A 19471-nucleotide genomic window follows, 5' to 3' on the forward strand; every position below is an offset into this window, starting at 1 on the left:
GAGTTCGCATATCTAAAAATTGTTTTACAGTTTCATCATCGGTCACATTCATGAATACATCACGTTCTAGAAATGTAACCAAACAATCATTCAGGTATTCATCGCCCATGCTATTACGCAATCTGTTTTTGATAAATGACATAGTTGAAAATGCTCTTTCCACCGTCGCGGTTGCCACCGGAAAAACCAACACAAGCTTTAGAAGCATGTAAACCTTTGAATGAGTCAAATGTTTCATTGTTTCAACAAGTTTCATGGAAAGTTCGTAAAGAGTTTTGAGATTCCAAAATCTATCATCATTTTGAACATCATACTTGAAGGTATCAAGTTGATATTCAAAATACAACAAATCTTTACGGGAAAATTCAGAAGGATAGAACTCAGCAAGTTGACGGAGCTTCTTCATATCAAAAGAAGCAAATCGATTTTGAGGATTAAAGTAAGACATACATACCAAGAGTTCTTTACTTTTCTCGTTAAATCGATCGTTAAACTCTGACAAAATTTGATCAATAACGCTCATGAAAACCTCAGCTCGAAAATGTTTAAGATTATCTACTTCTCGTCGACCGCGTCTATGTCTTCCTGGAATAACATACAAATCATTCATATTAGGAATATCAATGCCATGCTTAAAGCAAAATGCACTAACCTTTTCCATGTGAGCATCCCATCCATCATCTCTTATCCTCTACAATGAGTTTTTTGTCACATCCACAAGCTTTACCGCATTCACAATATCTTGCTCTTTTTTTTTTTGCAATGCAAGGTTTAATTCATTTGTTACCCCAAAAATAGTCACCATTAATTGAGTAACAAATACGAAATCAAACGTCCTCAAAGCATAAGAAATGGACTCTGCCTTTATAGTGTCCGCCCCACTAGAAATCTCTCCAATTGTATCAATCGCATCAAGGATGGAAGAGTACATAGTAAGCACACGTAAGATAGTTTTAAAATGAGAATGCCATCGAGTATCACCTGGTCTGCTCAAGCCCAGCTCTTAATTCAAACCACTTCCTAATTCAATTTCACCTATCTCAATTTCTTTCAACACATGTTCAGCTTGTCTTTCTTTAAGAATTTATTTTCGCTTGGGTGAACTTCCAACCAAATTCAACAAATTTGCAAGTGTTTCAAACAACCAGCTACAATCATAATTCTTTTTAGCAACAGCAACAAGTATTAATTGGAGTTGATGAGCAAAACAATGAACAAAGTACGCACTTGGAGATTCATTCAAAATTAAAGTTTTGAGCCCATTAGTTGAACCTTGCATATTACTAGCACCGTCATAACCTTGACCCCGAACTTTTGAAAAAGTTAGAGAATATTTCTTAAGTAACTGATAAATAGCTTCTTTCAATGTTAAGGACGTAGTGTCACCTACGTGCACAATACCAAAAAACCTCTCTTTCACCTGTCCTTTTTTATCAACGAATCTTAAACAAAGAGCCATTTGTTCTTTATCGCTATATCACCGACTCATCAGCAAGAATACCAAAAAAATCACCATCAAGTTCTTTCACAATCTTCATAGTTGTCTCCATTGCACAAGCATTAACAATTTGTTTTTGAATTTTAGAAGATGTCAATATGCAATTTTTAGGAGCATTTTCTAAGACAACTTTTGCTATATTTTGATCATGTTGTGCAAGAAGTTTCAAAAGCTCAATAAAATTTCCCCTATTCAATGAAGTCTCTTTTTCATCATGACCACGAAATGACAATCCTTGTAGTAAAAGAAACCTTGTAGTTTTAATAGAAGCTTCTAAACGAGTAAGGTATGCACTTTTAGTTGCGGTAGAATGATTTTCAAATCTTGATACTATGGAATATTTTTGCTTCATGAAATTATCAAGATCTCTCATAGCATTATTGTGGGTGCTCTTGTGATTACCAACATGGTTATTAAAGGCATCAGTTCTACTCCAAGTTTTAAACCCATTACTAACAAAGGCATCACCTCCTACCGCATTATCCTTTTTGAAAAGATAACAAACAAAACAAAAGGCAACATCTTTCGCTTGACTATATTCGAGCCAAGACTCAAAGTTTTTAAACCACTCAGCCTTAAACTTTCGTTCTGACTTGCTCATAAGTTTTTGAGGAAAATCATAATCTTTAGGTTGACAAGGACCTCTGCGAATATATTCCCTTTGGACTATTTCCTTATCATTAGGATGATAATCTGATATTCTTTTCCTCAATCCCGGATCATGTGGAAGAGACGCAATCTCAGTTTCACTTAATCTTAATACAATAGAAGGTTGTGATGTCGGGTTTGAATTACCTCTCTCGTGAGTTTCACCATCTTCAGAATCAACATTAAGTGGCAAAGAACTCGGCCCACCTGATTGAGTTGATTCTTTGTTTGATTTGGAAACCTTTTTCGGGAAAAAACTTGTAATTACTCCATTTCTTGTTCTTTTTTATTTAGAATCTACAGTCATATGCAAAATAATGTGCAATTAGTCGACTGAAACTCTGAATGTACAACTATGAAAAACAAACAAATTCACCAAAGCACTTAAGTACATTAGCTTTGTCGCAAGATTCTAAAACAAGTGCACAAGTAATTGAATTAATTAAGCAATATTATACAAATCTACTTGACTACTTGTCTACTTCCACTAGGCAAGATTCGTTGATTGCCACCATGCTCTTTGAAGACAACCAAACAACTCATCTTCCAAGTAACAGGCTGCCTTAATTCGGAATCTGGCCAAATATTCTTTTCAAAAGTTGTTTGATTGTCTCCAAACTCCCAAAGATTTGGTAAAATTTCGATAACCAGGTTTATACCCAAATCACAACAATTGCAATTTGTCACTAAAAATTCAGCAATTAATCAATTACTTAAATTGCAAAATTTAACCATCATTTTAATTAACCCATTACAACATGTCTACATTGTGTCACTGTAAATCAACAATCAATTTCTTCATTCTTCACTCAGTACAAATGAAATCGAATTGCTAAAGACGGCGAATAAGAGGTACAAATTGAAATTACCTGTCGGATTTGTGGTGGTGGGGCGATCGTTGTGTGGCTCGATTGTCGACGGCGAGTCAGGCGTCTGATGAAGCGGTGCTCCAGTGACGCTCGGAGTCGGAACATCCGCCATACTGATTTGTATGTGAAGAGTTTGAAATTAAGAATTTTGAGAGTATGATTGAAAAGATATGAATGTTTTACAGCAATTAAAAGTGAGATTGCAATTATATTCTTCATTTGATAATTAAATTTCAAAAAGGAAGTTGTAGAGATTAGATTTTGATACATGTGAGAAATCAACGCAGTAAATGTATTCATCAACCAGAGTTTTAGGAATATGGGTAGATAATTTAGGAATTGTTTTACTACTTTGGGAAGGAGAATAGAAAAAGATACGGAGAAATCTAGGAATATGGTGTAGCATTTATATATTTCTTAAGGTTTTTTTTTTTTGGTGTAGCATTTGCTACAGTCGACAGTGTGGGTCTCGCTTTTGACTAGGCAAGATTCGTTGATTGCCACCATGCTCTTTGAAGACAATCAAACAACTCATCTTCCAAGTAACAGGCTGCCTTAATTCGGAATCTGGCCAAATATTCTTTTCAAAAGTTGTTTGATTGTCTCCAAACTCCCAAAGATTTGGTAAAATTTCGATAACCAGGTTTATACCCAAATCACAACAATTGCAATTTGTCACTAAAATTTTCAGCAATTAATCGATTACTTAAATTGCAAAATTTAACCATCATTTTAATTAACCCATTACAACATGTCTACATTGTGTCACTGTAAATCAACAATCAATTTCTTCATTCTTCACTCAGTACAAATGAAATCGAATTGCTAAAGGCGGCGAATAAGAGGTACAAATTGAAATTACCTGTCGGATTTGTGGTGGTGGAGCGATGCGGCTGTGGCTCGATTGTCGACGGCGAGGCAGGCGTCTGATGAAGCGGTGCTCCAGCGACGCTCGGAGTCGGAACATCCGCCATACTGATTTGTATGTGAAGAGTTTGAAATTAAGAATTTTGAGAGTATGATTGAAAAGATATGAATGTTTTACAGCAATTAAAAGTGAGATTGCAATTATATTCTTCATTTGATAATTAAATTTCAAAAAGGAAGTTGTAGAGATTAGATTTTGATACATGTGAGAAGTCAACGCAGTAAATGTATTCATCAACCAGATTTTTAGGAATATGGGTAGATAATTTAGGAATTGTTTTATTACTTTGGGAAGGAGAATAGAAAAAGATACGGAGAAATCTAGGAATATGGTGTAGCATTTAATTATTTCTAAAGGTTTTTTTTTTGGTGTAGCATTTGCTACAGGTCAGCTTAGTGTGGGTCCGCCCCTGACTAGGCAAGATTCGTTGATTGCCACCATGCTCTTTGAAGACAATCAAACAACTCATCTTCCAAGTAACAGGCTGCCTTAATTCGGAATCTGGCCAAATATTCTTTTCAAAAGTTGTTTGATTGTCTCCAAACTCCCAAAGATTTGGTAAAATTTCGATAACCAGGTTTATACCCAAATCACAACAATTGCAATTTGTCACTAAAATTTTCAGCAATTAATCGATTACTTAAATTGAAAAATTTAACCATCATTTTAATTAACCCATTACAACATGTCTACATTGTGTCACTGTAAATCAACAATCAATTTCTTCATTCTTCACTCAGTACAAATGAAATCGAATTGCTAAAGACGGCGAATAAGAGGTACAAATTGAAATTACCTGTCGGATTTGTGGTGGTGGGGCGATGCGGATGTGGCTCGATTGTCGACGACGAGTCAGGCGTCTGATGAAGCGGTGCTCCAGTGACGCTCGGAGTCGGAACATCCGCCATACTGATTTGTATGTGAAGAGTTTGAAATTAAGAATTTTGAGAGTATGATTGAAAAGATATGAATGTTTTACAGCAATTAAAAGTGAGATTGCAATTATATTCTTCATTTGATAATTAAATTTCAAAAAGGAAGTTGTAGAGATTAGATTTTGATACATGTGAGAAGTCAACGCAGTAAATGTATTCATCAACCAGATTTTTAGGAATATGGGTAGATAATTTAGGAATTGTTTTACTACTTTGGGAAGGAGAATAGAAAAAGAAACGGAGAAATCTAGGAATATGGTGTAGCATTTAATTATTTCTTAAGGTTTTTTTTTTTGGTGTAGCATTTGCTACAGGTCAGCTTAGTGTGGGTCCGCCCCTGACTAGGCAAGATTCGTTGATTGCCACCATGCTCTTTGAAGACAATCAAACAACTCATCTTCCAAGTAACAGGCTGCCTTAATTCGGAATCTGGTCAAATATTCTTTTCAAAAGTTGTTGATTGTCTCCAAACTCCCAAAGATTTGGTAAAATTTCGATAACCAGGTTTATACCCAAATCACAACAATTGCAATTTGTCACTAAAATTTTCAGCAATTAATCGATTACTTAAATTGCAAAATTTAACCATCGTTTTAATTAACCCATTACAACATGTCTACATTGTGTCACTGTAAATCAACAATCAATTTCTTCATTCTTCACTCAGTACAAATGAAATCGAATTGCTAAAGACGGCGAATAAGAGGTACAAATTGAAATTACCTGTCGGATTTGTGGTGGTGGGGCGATCGCGGCGTGGCTCGATTGTCGACGGCGAGTCGGGCGTCGATGAAGCGGTGCTCGGTGACGCTCGGAGTCGGAACATCCGCCATACTGATTTGTATGTGAAGAGTTTGAAATTAAGAATTTTGAGAGTATGATTGAAAAGATATGAATGTTTTACAGCAATTAAAAGTGAGATTGCAATTATATTCTTCATTTGATAATTAAATTTCAAAAAGGAAGTTGTAGAGATTAGATTTTGATACATGTGAGAAATCAACGCAGTAAATGTATTCATCAACCAAATTTTTAGGAATATGGGTAAATAATTTAGGAATTGTTTTACTACTTTGGGAAGGAGAATAGAAAAAGATACGGAGAAATCTAGGAATATGGTGTAGCATTTAATTATTTCTTAAGGTTTTTTTTTTTTTTTTTTTGGTGTAGCATTTGCTACAGGTCAGCTTAGTGTGGGTCCGCCCCTGTTTACGGATGCTCTAACATCCATTTTAAAAAGGAACCTAATAACGGCCCAATTATCAAAAGTTCTAGTAAAATAGTATCCGTACCCAAACAATGTCCAACATTCCACATGCAAAATTTCCATCAAAAACATACGAGGCCTTCGACATTGCTTCATCTGGCTCAAACCTTTACCTATAACTAACTATCATAAATTCATAATTGATGGAGTAATTATATTGAGTTATGGTCGACAGCAGAGTGTTATAAACACCATAGGACCACCGCAGCACAATTTCTCGTCACATCCGGATAATATTGTAATTTGTAAGTTGTCGCGATGTCCCACATCGAAAAATTGATACTTGCATGATATGCTGGTTCTCATTACTATCATAGATTAAATGCGACTTGAATGCATACCAGAAAAAGCCAACACAAAGCTTCTCATAAAGATTGAAATGATTTATGAAAATTATGCTCGAATTGCTCGGGTATTATACCATGCATATGCAATATGCTATAGCTTTGGATTTTAGCCTTTCTTTAACCTTTGTCGATGACATTTTGGGTTATGGTTGTCGTTACTTTCACGGGACTAGGAGTCTTTCACGGATGACCCTAGCTCCCCGAGGAATGTAAAGTTCCACACCAAAATTATTTTATACTAGTTTGGATGCCCGTGCGTTGCAACGGGGTAATTAACTTAGTAACAAAAAATTGGTTATAAGGTCTTAATATTTACATCTTATGTCTAATCATTTATTTAGATATGATCAAAAGTCAAAAACATTTTATTTAAGAAACGTAAAAGTTCTTGGGTTGATATTAAGTTCCAATGATGCCTCATATTTATAATCATAAGACCACCACATCTTATGTTAATCTTTCGATATGGGACAATTCTATTATTTTTATATAATCCCACATTATTTTTCAATGTGGACATATAACATACTAAGAAGTACACAATTTTATATATATGTACAAATTATATGAAATCTATACGTTAATGATAACATTTTTACCACGAATCAAATTATGTTATTTTCATAATTTTCTTCATGATATTTTTTTGCCAAATGAAATGTAAAGTCTTTATATAAAAATTAGAAACATCACTTGAATATAATATAGGAAATAATATTATAATAATTAAAAGATTTTCCACTTTATTTTTTACATCAAAATATATTAATCATAATACTTTCCAAAATTAATTTTTCGGATCACCCCACCTTATGATAATTTTCTGATGTGGCACAATTCAACTATTTATATGTAGTATATTTATCACATCTACATTAATTCACAATGTGGGACAAATAACACACGAAAAAGTACACAATCTTTTTTGCATCTATTTCGATATCCAGCCCGATTTAATAATGAGAAAATACTATGCTATCTATTTATATTCGTACGTTTTTTTTCATTTTTTTGTCATAATTAAAATATGTACAAATCATATGATTTAAATAACATTTTTTTCCTAACATAACTTTTAAGATGTAATTGAGGTAGCAATAAAATGTATAAACAATTGCAAAATATTTCCTTTTTCCGGTGCGATTTTGATTAATGGTTAAAAATTATGATGTGTTTTAGTTACTCAAATGTAATGAGACATAATAATTACCTATATTTGAAAGTTAAAAAGATTTAATTCTACTATTTATCAAAGTAAAAAAAAAACTCATTATTGATTTGTTTATGGATTCAAGATCTTTTTATGCAACACTTGATTGTATTATAATTCATAAATTTTCTATTTTAGTGCAGAGATTATCATTATATATGACACATTAATAACCAATTTATGTATATTTATTAGCGCCCATTTTATTTTTTAATTATGATTTTGTCTTAAATAAAGTTATTATACTATCGATTGTCTTAAAATAAACATTATAATATCACTAATATAGTAATATATAATCGCTTTTATAAATATCTACGTGATTAATATTTGTATGGTATTATTGTAAAAAAGGTTTGTCGTTAATACAAACTCTTATAAGAACTCTCTAAGATAATATTTAAGCGATTCAAAAGATTTTGAATTGATACCCCTAAGTTTCAAATATGGCTCCTATTTATAATCATGTGATACCCCACCTCTTGATAATTTTCTAATGTGGGACAATTCAACTATTTATATGTAGTATATTTACCACACCTACATTATTTTTCAATGTGGGACAAACATTATACTTAGAAATACACCATCTTTTTCGCACTTAATTCGACATCTAACCCAGTTTAATATCTAATTATATAATTTTTCAAAAAAAAAAATTATGTTATTTTTTTGCTAAATGAGATGTATATGTTTTTATATAAAAATTATAAACATCACTTGGATTAAGTATTAAAAATATAAATATATATATCATACCGTGGAGATAATGAAATACTCTTAAGAGCTCTCCAAGACAATGCTTAAGATACTAAGAAGGTTTTGGGTTGTTATTTAGGTTCTAAGGATGCATTCTATTTATAATTATATGATCACCCACCTTATGCTAAACTTTCGATGTGGGACAATTCTATTATTTATACGTAATATATTCACCACACCAACATATTTTTCAATGTGGAACAAATAACATACTTAGAAATACACCAACTTTTTTGCACATGATTCGACATCTAACCGGGTTAATAATAATGAGCAAATACTATACTCCTTCGATTCAAGACCAAATACAACATTCATTTTTTTACACTATTCATGAACGAATAGAATCTTTATGATTACTTGCAATATGTAAGACAAAATATGGTTATTTGTGATTTTATTTGATTCACCTAAGTACAATGAGAATAACAAATTTTTAATTTATTTATAATGTAAACTTAAAGATATTTACGTTGTAATTTGTGTTTTGGAAAGTGTGTAAATGAAAATGTTGTATTTGGTCTTGAATGGAGGGAGTACTATTTATTAATATTCATATGTTTGTTTTTAATTTTTTTATCATAATTAAAAATATATACAAATAATATGATATTATATACTAATGCTAGCATTTCTTTTACCAAGAATCTATTATAAAATAATTTTCATAATTTTTTTTATAATACTTTTTTGGAAAATGAGACGTATAAGTTTTTTTTTATAAAGATTATAAACATCACTTGAATATAATACATAATATAGAAAATATATATATATCATACTGTGAAGACAATGATATAAACTCTTAAGAGCTCTCCAAAATAATACTTAAGAGACTCAAAAAGTTTTGGCTGGTATAGAGGTTCCAATGATGACTCCTATTTATAATCATAGAATCACCCACCTTATATTAATCTTTCGATGTGGGACAATTCTATAATTTATACGTATTATAATCAACACACTAACATTTTTTTTCAATGTGGGACATATAACATGGAATTACATCATCTTTAATATGTACAAATCATATGAAATCTATACTCTAATGAAAGCATTTTTTGCCACGAATCTAATTATATTATCTTCATAATTTTTATAACGATATTTTTTTGTCAAATGAAATGTCAAAGTTTTTATTTAAAAATTAGAAACTTCTCATGAATATGAAATAGGAAACATAGATATTATAATAATTAAAAGATTCTCCATTTTATTTTTTATGTGGAAAATATTATTTATGAAACTTTCCTAAATAAATTTTTGATGATGTGGACGCTCTAGAATCGCTCGAAAAAACTCTCTTTTATGTATATATATAGATTATTACCTAGAAATCTAGAACCGACATAGAGCCTCATCAAGAGTCAAGACTAGGGATGGTAGTGGGTCGGGGACCTGACCCAGACCCTTCGGGTCGGACCCTAATCGATCGGGTATGAGTATGGGTCTTAATTATGAGACCCGGACCCAACCCTAGACCCGTATAATTTAAAAGATTTAAAAAAAAAAACTATTTAACAATTACCAAAGTAAGTTATATCCCTCCTCACACCTTTTTTTTTTTGGAAGGAAAACACCGTAACCTTTTATTAAGTTATATCAAGGTCCGCCAAACTAAGGACGGAACTCGGGAAATTGTTTACAAAGAAACGTTCCTCACCCTAGCCAAACTAAGGACGGAACTCGGGAAATTGTTTACAAAAAAGGTCCTCACACATCAACCTTTTTTTAACTTTTCTCATTTCTAATCTAACAAACTAGCCGTTTACAATTTCAATCATAAATGAAGCTTCTATTTCCCTCCCTCACTCCTAAATAAAACCATGAATCACCAACCACAACACCAGCGAGGGCGACTATGAGAGCAGCGACCAGATCTACCGGACCTGCGACCAGCGTTCATCGACGAAGATTCGAACAATATTAGCTTTAGGTTCCGTACTTGATTGGTTTACATATAGATCTTTCATTTGTATTTATTAATCAATTTAGCAAATCTGGTTATTGTATTTGATAGGATTTGCTTAGGTTTTATGCCATGAATTGGATTTGTTATCAATAGTTGCTGTAAATTTAACTTATGAATTAGATTTGTCATCAGTATTTGTTGTAAATTTTCATTTACAAGGGAAAAAAATGAGGTTTCAGTTCGTTCATTTTATGTCTACAAATAAATTGGACCCGTGGGTAGACCCAGACCCTACTCATACCCATTGGGTCTGGGTATGGGTCTGACAATTTTAGACCATGGCGGGTCTAGGTCCAACGTTTGTGTCACGGGTTTGGGTCTTAGTGGACCCGGCCCATTGTCATCCCCAGTCAAGATTCTGCTCTCTTTAATGTCAAATATTTTGTTACTACAACTTCTTTTTTACGTCGGTCGGAAGTAAAACAAAACATAGTTTTTAGATTCATTTCACACTTAAGTTAGTCTTAAGAGAGACTTGCTTGTTTGATTATAAACACTCCTTATATAAGTGACTCATACAATAATATTACAATCCAATAGTCAATAAGATCGTCTTTGAGTGCAAAATATACCTTAAGACGATTGTAGACACGACGAAAGAAAAGTGTTTTTTTTTTTATGACAATAGTGTTCATTTTACATGTTAAAAATTGTCCATTTTTTATATTAATAATGGTCATTTTTTGATTAATTTTTTTTTTATCATAAAATGGTTACTATATATCTATCATTAAAAGGCTCTGTGTCCATCATATGATACAATGGTCAAGCACAATATCTACTAAGAGCAAGTCCAATAATAAACTAGTTACATATCACATTTTAAGCTAATTAATTTTTGAGCTACCAATTCATTTCATGGTTTAGCTTAATTATTTCTAACTAGCTTAACTCACAAGTTAATAAATCAAACTAATTTCTATTGATTGTATTTTTGTGGTAGGACCATTTAAGCTACTAGCTAATTAATAAAACACAAATTCTCATTATAGACGGGAGATATCCGTCTATAGTTATAGACGGGCCAAATATCCACCAACTTTAAGCATAAGACAAGCAACAAGTTGCATGGTGGGGCCCAAAAATGTCACCATTTTAAGCATATTTGACCCGTCTTTCACTTTAGACGGATATATCCGTCTATAGTGAGACTAATTGTTAATAAAACTAGTTATTTGGTTTAAGCTATATATTACATGGATATGTCCAATGTTTTAGGCACTAGCTTATAATTTCTTAAAATTGCAAGCAAATCGCTAAGCCAAACCATTGGACTTGCTTTAATCCTAATCTTTCTGGGTTAATTTCAGCTCAATTCAGTTCAGTTCATCCCATCTCTTCACAAATGAGCTATTATTTCAACTTCATTCAATTCAGGCCAATTCCATTTATTCAGTTCAGTCCACTTCAGCTCAATTCTATTCAGTTCAGTTTCTCTTCTTTCAATCGAAAAAAATATTATAACCAATACGACCTACCGGTCACAAATCTGGACTTAAGTGGTTAGTATTAGACCTGACAAAACCAACCGGGCCCGAAAAGGCTAGTCCGAGACCCGAACTACATCACCTGAATATGACCCGTAGCCCGAATGGACCCGATCCGGCCCGAACATGACCCAAGGTTTCTTGACATGTAACTGACCCGGCCCTAAAATGACCCGATTCGAAACCGCCCAACCCGAAAATGACCCGACAAAACATAACTCTAATTGAAACGAAAAGACTTGAAATGACTTTCTTCATTGACCCGAAAATGACTCGACCAACATATCAAAACAGCCCCGAAACCCAAAATGACCTTGCAATTAGACCTAGATCTGGCAAAAGTAACCGACCCAATTGACCCCGACCCAAAAAAGCTCACTCGAGACCTGAAATTGACCTGAACTACATCACCTGAATGTGACTCGAAATCCGAATTGACCCGACCGGCCCGGAAATGATCCGATCCGAAACCAATTCTTCTGCTGAAACGGGGACTGAACTTATAGTATAGGTCTGCAAGAACGGGGAATCTACTAAGAAAGGATGACAAGACAGTGACTTAGATAAAGATATAAAAGAATGAATTCTAATATAGGTAGGAGATAAGGCTAAGGGTTGAGTGTACAGGCTAGTGCGACTTAGATTAGAAGATTTTAATTAAATTATAATGTAAATACAGCCCTGCTTTTGCCTTAGCATACGAAATAAGGTGCACTTGCTAGCCATATATAAATAGAAAACTAGCACCCTGACTCGATAGCTCAAGTTGAGTCGACCGTGATTCTTCTTCTTCCGGGGGTTCGGCAAAGAAGATCTCCTGGACCTTCTCCGAAAAGCGGGCTTTTTTCAACCAATTAGTCTTATAAAATAATGAGGAGAGAAATCCCGTCCGAATGAGAGAAAGATTCTAGCCCTTTTCCTTTTTTTAGACCCAGAGAGCTGCCTTCGCTTTTGGCCTTCGTAAGCATGAGACTTTTTGGTAGTACCGGTGAACCAGATGGCCGCGGCTGACTGCGAGAAGGAAGGTTCCATCATCCAATCAAAAAAGAAAGGCATCCCTAGTTTTCTTAAATTTAAGGGCTAACTAACAGCTGAGTCCTCTCCGAACCGCAGGCAGAAATATGTCTGGATGATTATCCAAATATAGTGAGTTTGGGCAGGGAATTTCCATCGCGAAGGTTACAAGATGTTTTTCCATACTTTCCGCATTCAGTTCTAGCAATTTCTGCATCCCTCGGTTACGAGTCTAGTCTATTCTATGATTCTATGAGGCATCCCTAGCGGTACGAAAAGAGAGGTCGCGAACCGGCTAACTTTACGATATTTACTTTCTTTTTTACTGTAGCCGCCTTTGAATTGAATCTTAAGTAGTGATGTTTCAGAATTCGCTTAAGGGCTTAAGGATGGGCACAACTCCCGCTCCTGTCTTTGGACTTATCTTTTAAGAAGGGAATTTCCTTCTAAGAGTCGCAAAATCTTTCTAGTTGAGGGTGACTTTAATAGCATATGAAATAGATTCCGATCATCCATTTCACCCGCCTCATAAAAGAAAGCAGGCCTCTCGCCACCACTTGATCCAACTTTCGCTTATTTCGTGTTTTAACCAACCCGTGCCAGCTTCAAATTATTTTTCTCACTCAGTCACTTGACCAGCTCACCTCTAAGTTCCCTTCGCTCGAGCTCTTGGTAATTTTAAATTTAAAAGAAAATTTTCTTCGTTCCAGACCCAGGAGTCCACTTTCCCGTATGAGCATTCGGCATTTTCTTTAAAAATCTTTTTAGGAAAGACGAAGGGCTGGCTTTGGCGTTAGTGCCAAACCTGAATCTGACCTGACAAAACATAACTATAATTGAAACGAAAAGACTTGAAATGACTTTTTCTCTCTTATTCATTGACCCGAAAATAACCCGACCCGAAATAACCCGACTCGTTTGACCGGCCTGAAAGAGACCCGATCAACAAACCCGACATAGACCTGAAATGACCATGCCCAACCCGAATTAACCCGAAATCAATGTGAAATCCGAACTGATTCGGGTCGAGTTATTTCGGGCCTCTCATTGATTTCGGGTTAATTCGGGTTGGGTTAGGTCATTTCAGGTTTTGTGTCTGTTTCGGGTTTGTTGGTCACGTCTGCTTCGAGTCAAGTGGGTCGGGTTATTTCGGTCGGGTCATTTTCGGGTCGATGAATAAGAGAAAGAAAGTCATTTCAAGTCTTTTCGGCTCAATAATTAGAGTTATGTTTTGTCGGGTCATTTTCAGGTTGGATGGGTTCCTATCGGTCATTTTCGAATCGGGTCAGTTACGGGTCAAGAAAGCTCGAGTGAAGTTCGGTCCAGGTCAGGTCAATTCTGATTTCGGGTCATATTCTGGTGATGTAGTTCAAGTTTATTTCGGATTTCGAGTCGAGTCACTCGAATCAGGTTGCTTTTGTCAGGTCTACAATGTAGCATGAATAACCAAATTACCGTTTACAAACACCAAGTGGAGCCTCACAACAACCCAAATTTTTAACCAAATTCAACAACTAACAAATACAAAACCTCACTACATTTAAATCTACAATTTTTTTTAAAGTTAATAAGATAATAAATCAAGTGGGCTTTAGGGTGTGCTGTGAGTTAGCTGGCCTCGCATCTACTATTTCTCCCTCTTCACTAAATGATCTCACACATCCACAAACTGTTTTCTTCCTTCAAAATCCCTAGAAAATCCCATTCTTCCCCCCTCTTCTTCCTTCACCTCACACTCTTTTCTAATAAACTATCCCTTTTTTTCTTCTTAGATCTCAAACTTCAAACTATCTTTGACTACTTCAACACAAAATATCAAAAAAAAAAAAAAAAAATTACAAAAATAATCATCATTGTACCTGATACACTTGAGTCAGTGTCTCATACATTGACAATTATATGTAATATTATCATTCAACAAAAACAAAAACTTGTAAGAAAACAAAATACTAAGAATTTCTTTACATGTCTTTTGTGAGATGAAGTATACAACCCAAACACCCCACTTCTCCTTATACTTCACTCTTTTATTATTCTTTTTCTCATCCATTTCGGATGCTACCTTTGTCCAAACCACTAGACTAACAGATGCTGAAGCGAGCTACATTCGCCGCAGGCAACTGTTATACTACATAGACGAATTTGGCGACCGTGGCGAAAGAGTATCCATCCCACCGAGCTTTCAGTTTGCCAACTCCAGGCTGCGGGACGCTTACATTGCACTCCAAGCATGGAAACTAGCCATATTATCCGACCCAAGAAATCTGACCGCCAATTGGGTCGGACCGGACGTGTGTCACTACAATGGCGTTTACTGTGCACGTGCCCCGGATAACCCGTCCATCACAACGGTTGCGGGTATTGATCTTAACCATGGTGATATTGCGGGTTACCTTCCGGAAGAGCTTGGTCTTCTTCGAGACCTTGCTTTATTTCATATCAACTCGAACCGGTTTTGTGGGACACTTCCTCACAGATTCTCCAACTTACGGTTATTATTCGAGTTAGATATAAGTAACAACCGGTTCGCTGGCCGGTTCCCGGACGTGGTTCTCGGGTTACCTAGTTTAAAGTTCTTGGATATTCGGTTCAATGAGTTCGAGGGTAATGTTCCTAGAGAATTATTCGATAAAGATCTCGACGCAATTTTTATTAACCATAACCGGTTCCGGTTCGAGCTTCCCCAAAACTTCGGGAACTCGCCTGCGTCAGTAATTGTCTTGGCGAATAATAACTTTCACGGGTGCATACCCGAAAGCTTGGTAAACATGTCGAATTTGAATGAAATCCTATTTATGAATAACGGGTTTATGTCGTGTTTACCAACGGCTTTGGGTCAGTTACAGAACCTAACGGTTTTCGACGTGAGTTTTAATAAATTGATGGGTGAATTACCCTTATCAATCGGTCAAATTTCGAGTTTGGAACAGTTAGATGTGGCACATAATATGTTTACTGGTGAAGTACCAGGAAGTATATGTAGCTTGCCGAATCTGCAAAACTTTACTTACTCGTATAACTTGTTTACGAGTGAAGCTCCGGTTTGTTTACGGCTTCCTGCTGCTGATGATAGGAGGAATTGTATACCACAGCGGCCGTTGCAGCGTAGTGCAAGACAATGTCGAGCATTGTTGGCTAAACAGGTTGATTGTAGTGCGTTTGGGTGTAACCGTTTTGTGCCTTCTTTGCCTAATCCGCCTCCGTCTTTTGGTCCTGGTTATGGTCCTTCAACTCCTCTACCGGGTTATTCTCCGCCGTCTGTCTACCCACCTTCTATGTATTCTCCTCCACCACCCTCGCTACCGGGGTATTCTCCACCTTCGGTTTCACCTGTCCATCCACCTACATTTGATTCTCCACCACCTTCGTCACCAGGATATTCTCCACCACCTTCTTCGTCACCAGGATATTCTCCACCACCTTCGTCACCAGGGTATTCTCCACCTTCTTTGTCACCAGGGCATTCTCCACCATCACCACCTTCTTCGTCACCAGGGTATTCTCCACCACCTTCTTCGTCACCAATATATTCTCCACCATCACCACCTTCTTCGTCACCAGGGTATTCTCCACCACCTTCTTCGTCACCAATATATTCTCCACCATCACCACCTTCTTCGTCACCAGGGTATTCTCCACCATCACCACCTTCGTCATCAGTTTATACTCCACCACCTTCGTCATCAGTGTATTCTCCACCATCACCATTCTACTCTCCACCGCCACCACCTCCATATATATTTGCTTCACCACCACCGCCGCCACCCGGTTCCTTCTACCCATCACCACCATCATTGTACCCACCACCTTCTTCAGAACTTCCACCACCATCTGAAGGACATTCTCCACTTCCTACACCAGCTCACTTATCCCCACGTTCGCCTTCGCTTCCACCAATATATTATTACTCTTCTCCACCACCACCACCACCGTCACCAATGTATTTATACTCTTCTCCACCGCCACCGACACCGGTTTATCATAGGCCATTTCCACCACTTGTTGGGTTACCTTATTCGTCACCACCACCACCACCAGTACAACCTTTCAATTGATCCATATGAGTTGCATGCATTGTTATAAACATCTTGAATTTCATCATCATACTATTGATGGTAATAATTTAGATGAAAGGAGGAGAAATTCATTCATAATTATAATTATTATGTCACTTTTTTTCTCTAGAATTCAAAATAAATAAAAATTAGAGTAGGATTTGCAGAGATATTGTCTATGTATAGGCTTAGTTATGCAAATTTATGAAATTGTTCGTCTGTACTATGTAGGCTTGTTAATTTATTTTTATCTTTATAATCATAACCTTTTTCCTTTGATTTTATTGTCCATTTTATAGTAAGTGTCCGTCTGAAACAAGAATTTGTGTTTATAGTATAATCTTGCAATATTTACTTGTTTCTTTATCCTTGAGCACCTAGTTGAGTCGGTCGAGCTCGACAATGTAATGCAGCATTGTTAAAACTCACGAGGCTAGGACTGCACTAAATCGAACTCAATAATTGAAAAAGCTAATAATTACTTGCTTTTGTAAGAAATTGATAGCTCTGGCTTTGGCCAAAATAATTGCAATCTTTTTGGTATGTTGAAATGTCAACCATAAATTTAGCACAAAAATGGGTGCCACAATGTGATCATTGTACAAACTACTCGAGCCTACATCAATTTCCCAGATGGACAATCCACATGGGGTTAGTTATTTGGTGATCGATTTCCGATTCCCCTAGCAACTTTTGATTTAATGCTGGATTTGGAGATCGGAGTACACCTCGCTTTCAGCTTTCGCGGTTTTATCTACTTCCTCCGCCATTTCTTCGGACACATTTGTAGTGTCGAGTCTCATTACTACCCTTTTGAATCAATCATTTTAATAGACTCTACATATTATATGTGAGAGATTAATACCAAAACTCGGTACCACTGGGCGACCTCATCTCGACAAAGAAATGAGAATGATTCAATGAACATGTCATTAATTGTAAGAAACGTACCATATTACACCCACCTTAAATTACCTAAAAGTTAGTGCAAAATTACAATGTTATAAATTGAAAGAATTAAAATGAGTAATTCACTTTTTTTATTCAAATTTTTTGTGTACACCATTTGATTTAATCCGATTTGAGACGAGTGCGTGGTAAAACTCACCCTCATAAATTTTAACATTATTGTATTATTCTTTCGGTTCGAACCAATACCTCTGATTAAGTTAGAATAGCCTTGTATCAGTTAATCTAAGTGTTGATGAAGTCATGATTTGCTAATCTTATTTAAGTGAATCATTAGCAAATTAACATGATATTAGTAATTTGGTAATGATTTGGTAATCCATAATTTTGGATGGACGTGGTCAGGTGGGGGATTAAAGAGAGATTTGAGGGTTTTAGGGGGACAATGAATCTACAAAACTCTGACCATATTCTAGGGAAGTCAACTATATTTTGCATAATTAATTGGATTTATGTTGCCTTAAATATCATTAGTACAAGTATAGTGTAATCTCTGAATTAGCTTCACGTGATCCAACCATAATTTGTTAATTAATGTTCACACCAGGCCTTGTTTTAACTACACCCAACTGTAAGAGTACTTTTTTGTGTCATGACTCATGACCGGCCCTTAGAAAAGGTAAACTGGTATGACCGGCCCTTAGAAAAGGTAAATTATTAGTTTACTTTTGTGCATTATTATATCCTTTTTGAAATAGTTTGTTCTTCCACTTTTGTTTACTTTTTTCCGAGTATAAAGTGGTCGGTCTTTTCGCAAAACAATTTTTTTTTTATTTTTTTTTTTTTTATTTTTTTTTGTTTTTTGATGAGGGGTTTAATCCCCCCCTGCATTCCGCGTCCACCACCCTGACCACGTAAACCACCCCAATTAGGGCCGAGATAACCGCATGCAATTGCTCATCCGTGGGTTCGAACACGGGACCTCGCAATTCTTGCCTTTGCAAGCTTTGAGGTTACCCAAGTCTACCACTAGACTGCAAGCACTTGGTTTCGCAAAACAATTTTACACATTAGTACTCCGCAATCCGTATTATGTAAAATGGCGTATTTGCGATTTTTTTACGATTTTTTGCGATTTTTGCGATTGGGAAAGAGAGATAATAAATTTGGGATTTAGGGTTACTTTGGTCTAATTGAATGAATTAGTAAGTCAATGAGGGTAGTTTTGTAATTTCGCGTAAATCGTCACTTAACAAGTCGGAAAATAAGAAAAATGATGCTCGAGATAAAAATACGGTGGTAATTGGGGAGTATATATTGAAGTTTGGGGGTTATTTGTAAAAACGAAAATACGTGGTGGTAATTTGTAAAAAATCGCAAATACGCGGTGGTTATTTATAATTTTTCCTTTAAATTATAATCGGCTAGTTTTAAAGAAACCCTGAAAACATAAGAAAAAAGGATTAAGTTTCTATGTAAGACAATGTTTTCCAACAATTTTTTTTTTTTTTTTTTTTAGAAATGTGCACAATGACGACGCTAGGATTTAAGTGTGAGGGTAAAAATCTTT

At 35.4% G+C, this 19471-nt stretch overlaps 2 protein-coding genes across 2 annotated transcripts; one reads left to right on the top strand and one right to left on the bottom strand.

The window, feature by feature from the left end:
• Positions 1–1472: 1472 nt before the first annotated feature.
• Positions 1473–3127, bottom strand: LOC141608225 (uncharacterized). The gene is made up of 4 exons (XM_074427588.1): positions 3016–3127; positions 2621–2832; positions 2448–2499; positions 1473–2353 (listed from the first exon to the last, which is right to left on the bottom strand). The coding sequence occupies exons 1-4, from the start codon at positions 3125–3127 to the stop codon at positions 1473–1475; spliced, it is 1257 nt and encodes a 418-aa protein (XP_074283689.1).
• Positions 3128–14552: 11425 nt separating this feature from the next.
• On the top strand, positions 14553–17271 carry LOC141605950 (leucine-rich repeat extensin-like protein 4). The gene has a single exon (XM_074424883.1). The coding sequence runs from the start codon at positions 14917–14919 to the stop codon at positions 16990–16992; it is 2076 nt and encodes a 691-aa protein (XP_074280984.1). The 5' UTR covers positions 14553–14916; the 3' UTR covers positions 16993–17271.
• Positions 17272–19471: the final 2200 nt, after the last annotated feature.

The sequence above is a fragment of the Silene latifolia genome, chromosome 10 (genome assembly GCF_048544455.1).
Source record: "Silene latifolia isolate original U9 population chromosome 10, ASM4854445v1, whole genome shotgun sequence".
Lineage (NCBI taxonomy): Eukaryota > Viridiplantae > Streptophyta > Magnoliopsida > Caryophyllales > Caryophyllaceae > Silene > Silene latifolia.

Excerpts from the sequence above, each read along its gene's own strand:
- LOC141608225 (XM_074427588.1), bottom strand. The coding sequence starts at position 3,127 with ATGGCGGATGTTCCGACTCCGAGCGTCACTGGAGCACCGCTTCATCAG. Across the intron at positions 2,500-2,620 it reads TGCCTAGTGGAAGTAGACAA|TTGTACATTCAGAGTTTCAG; the intron begins GTAGTCAAGTAG and ends TGTTTTTCATAG. Across the intron at positions 2,354-2,447 it reads ACATTATTTTGCATATGACT|GTGGGCCGAGTTCTTTGCCA; the intron begins GTAGATTCTAAA and ends CAACTCAATCAG.
- LOC141605950 (XM_074424883.1), top strand. The coding sequence starts at position 14,917 with ATGAAGTATACAACCCAAACACCCCACTTCTCCTTATACTTCACTCTT.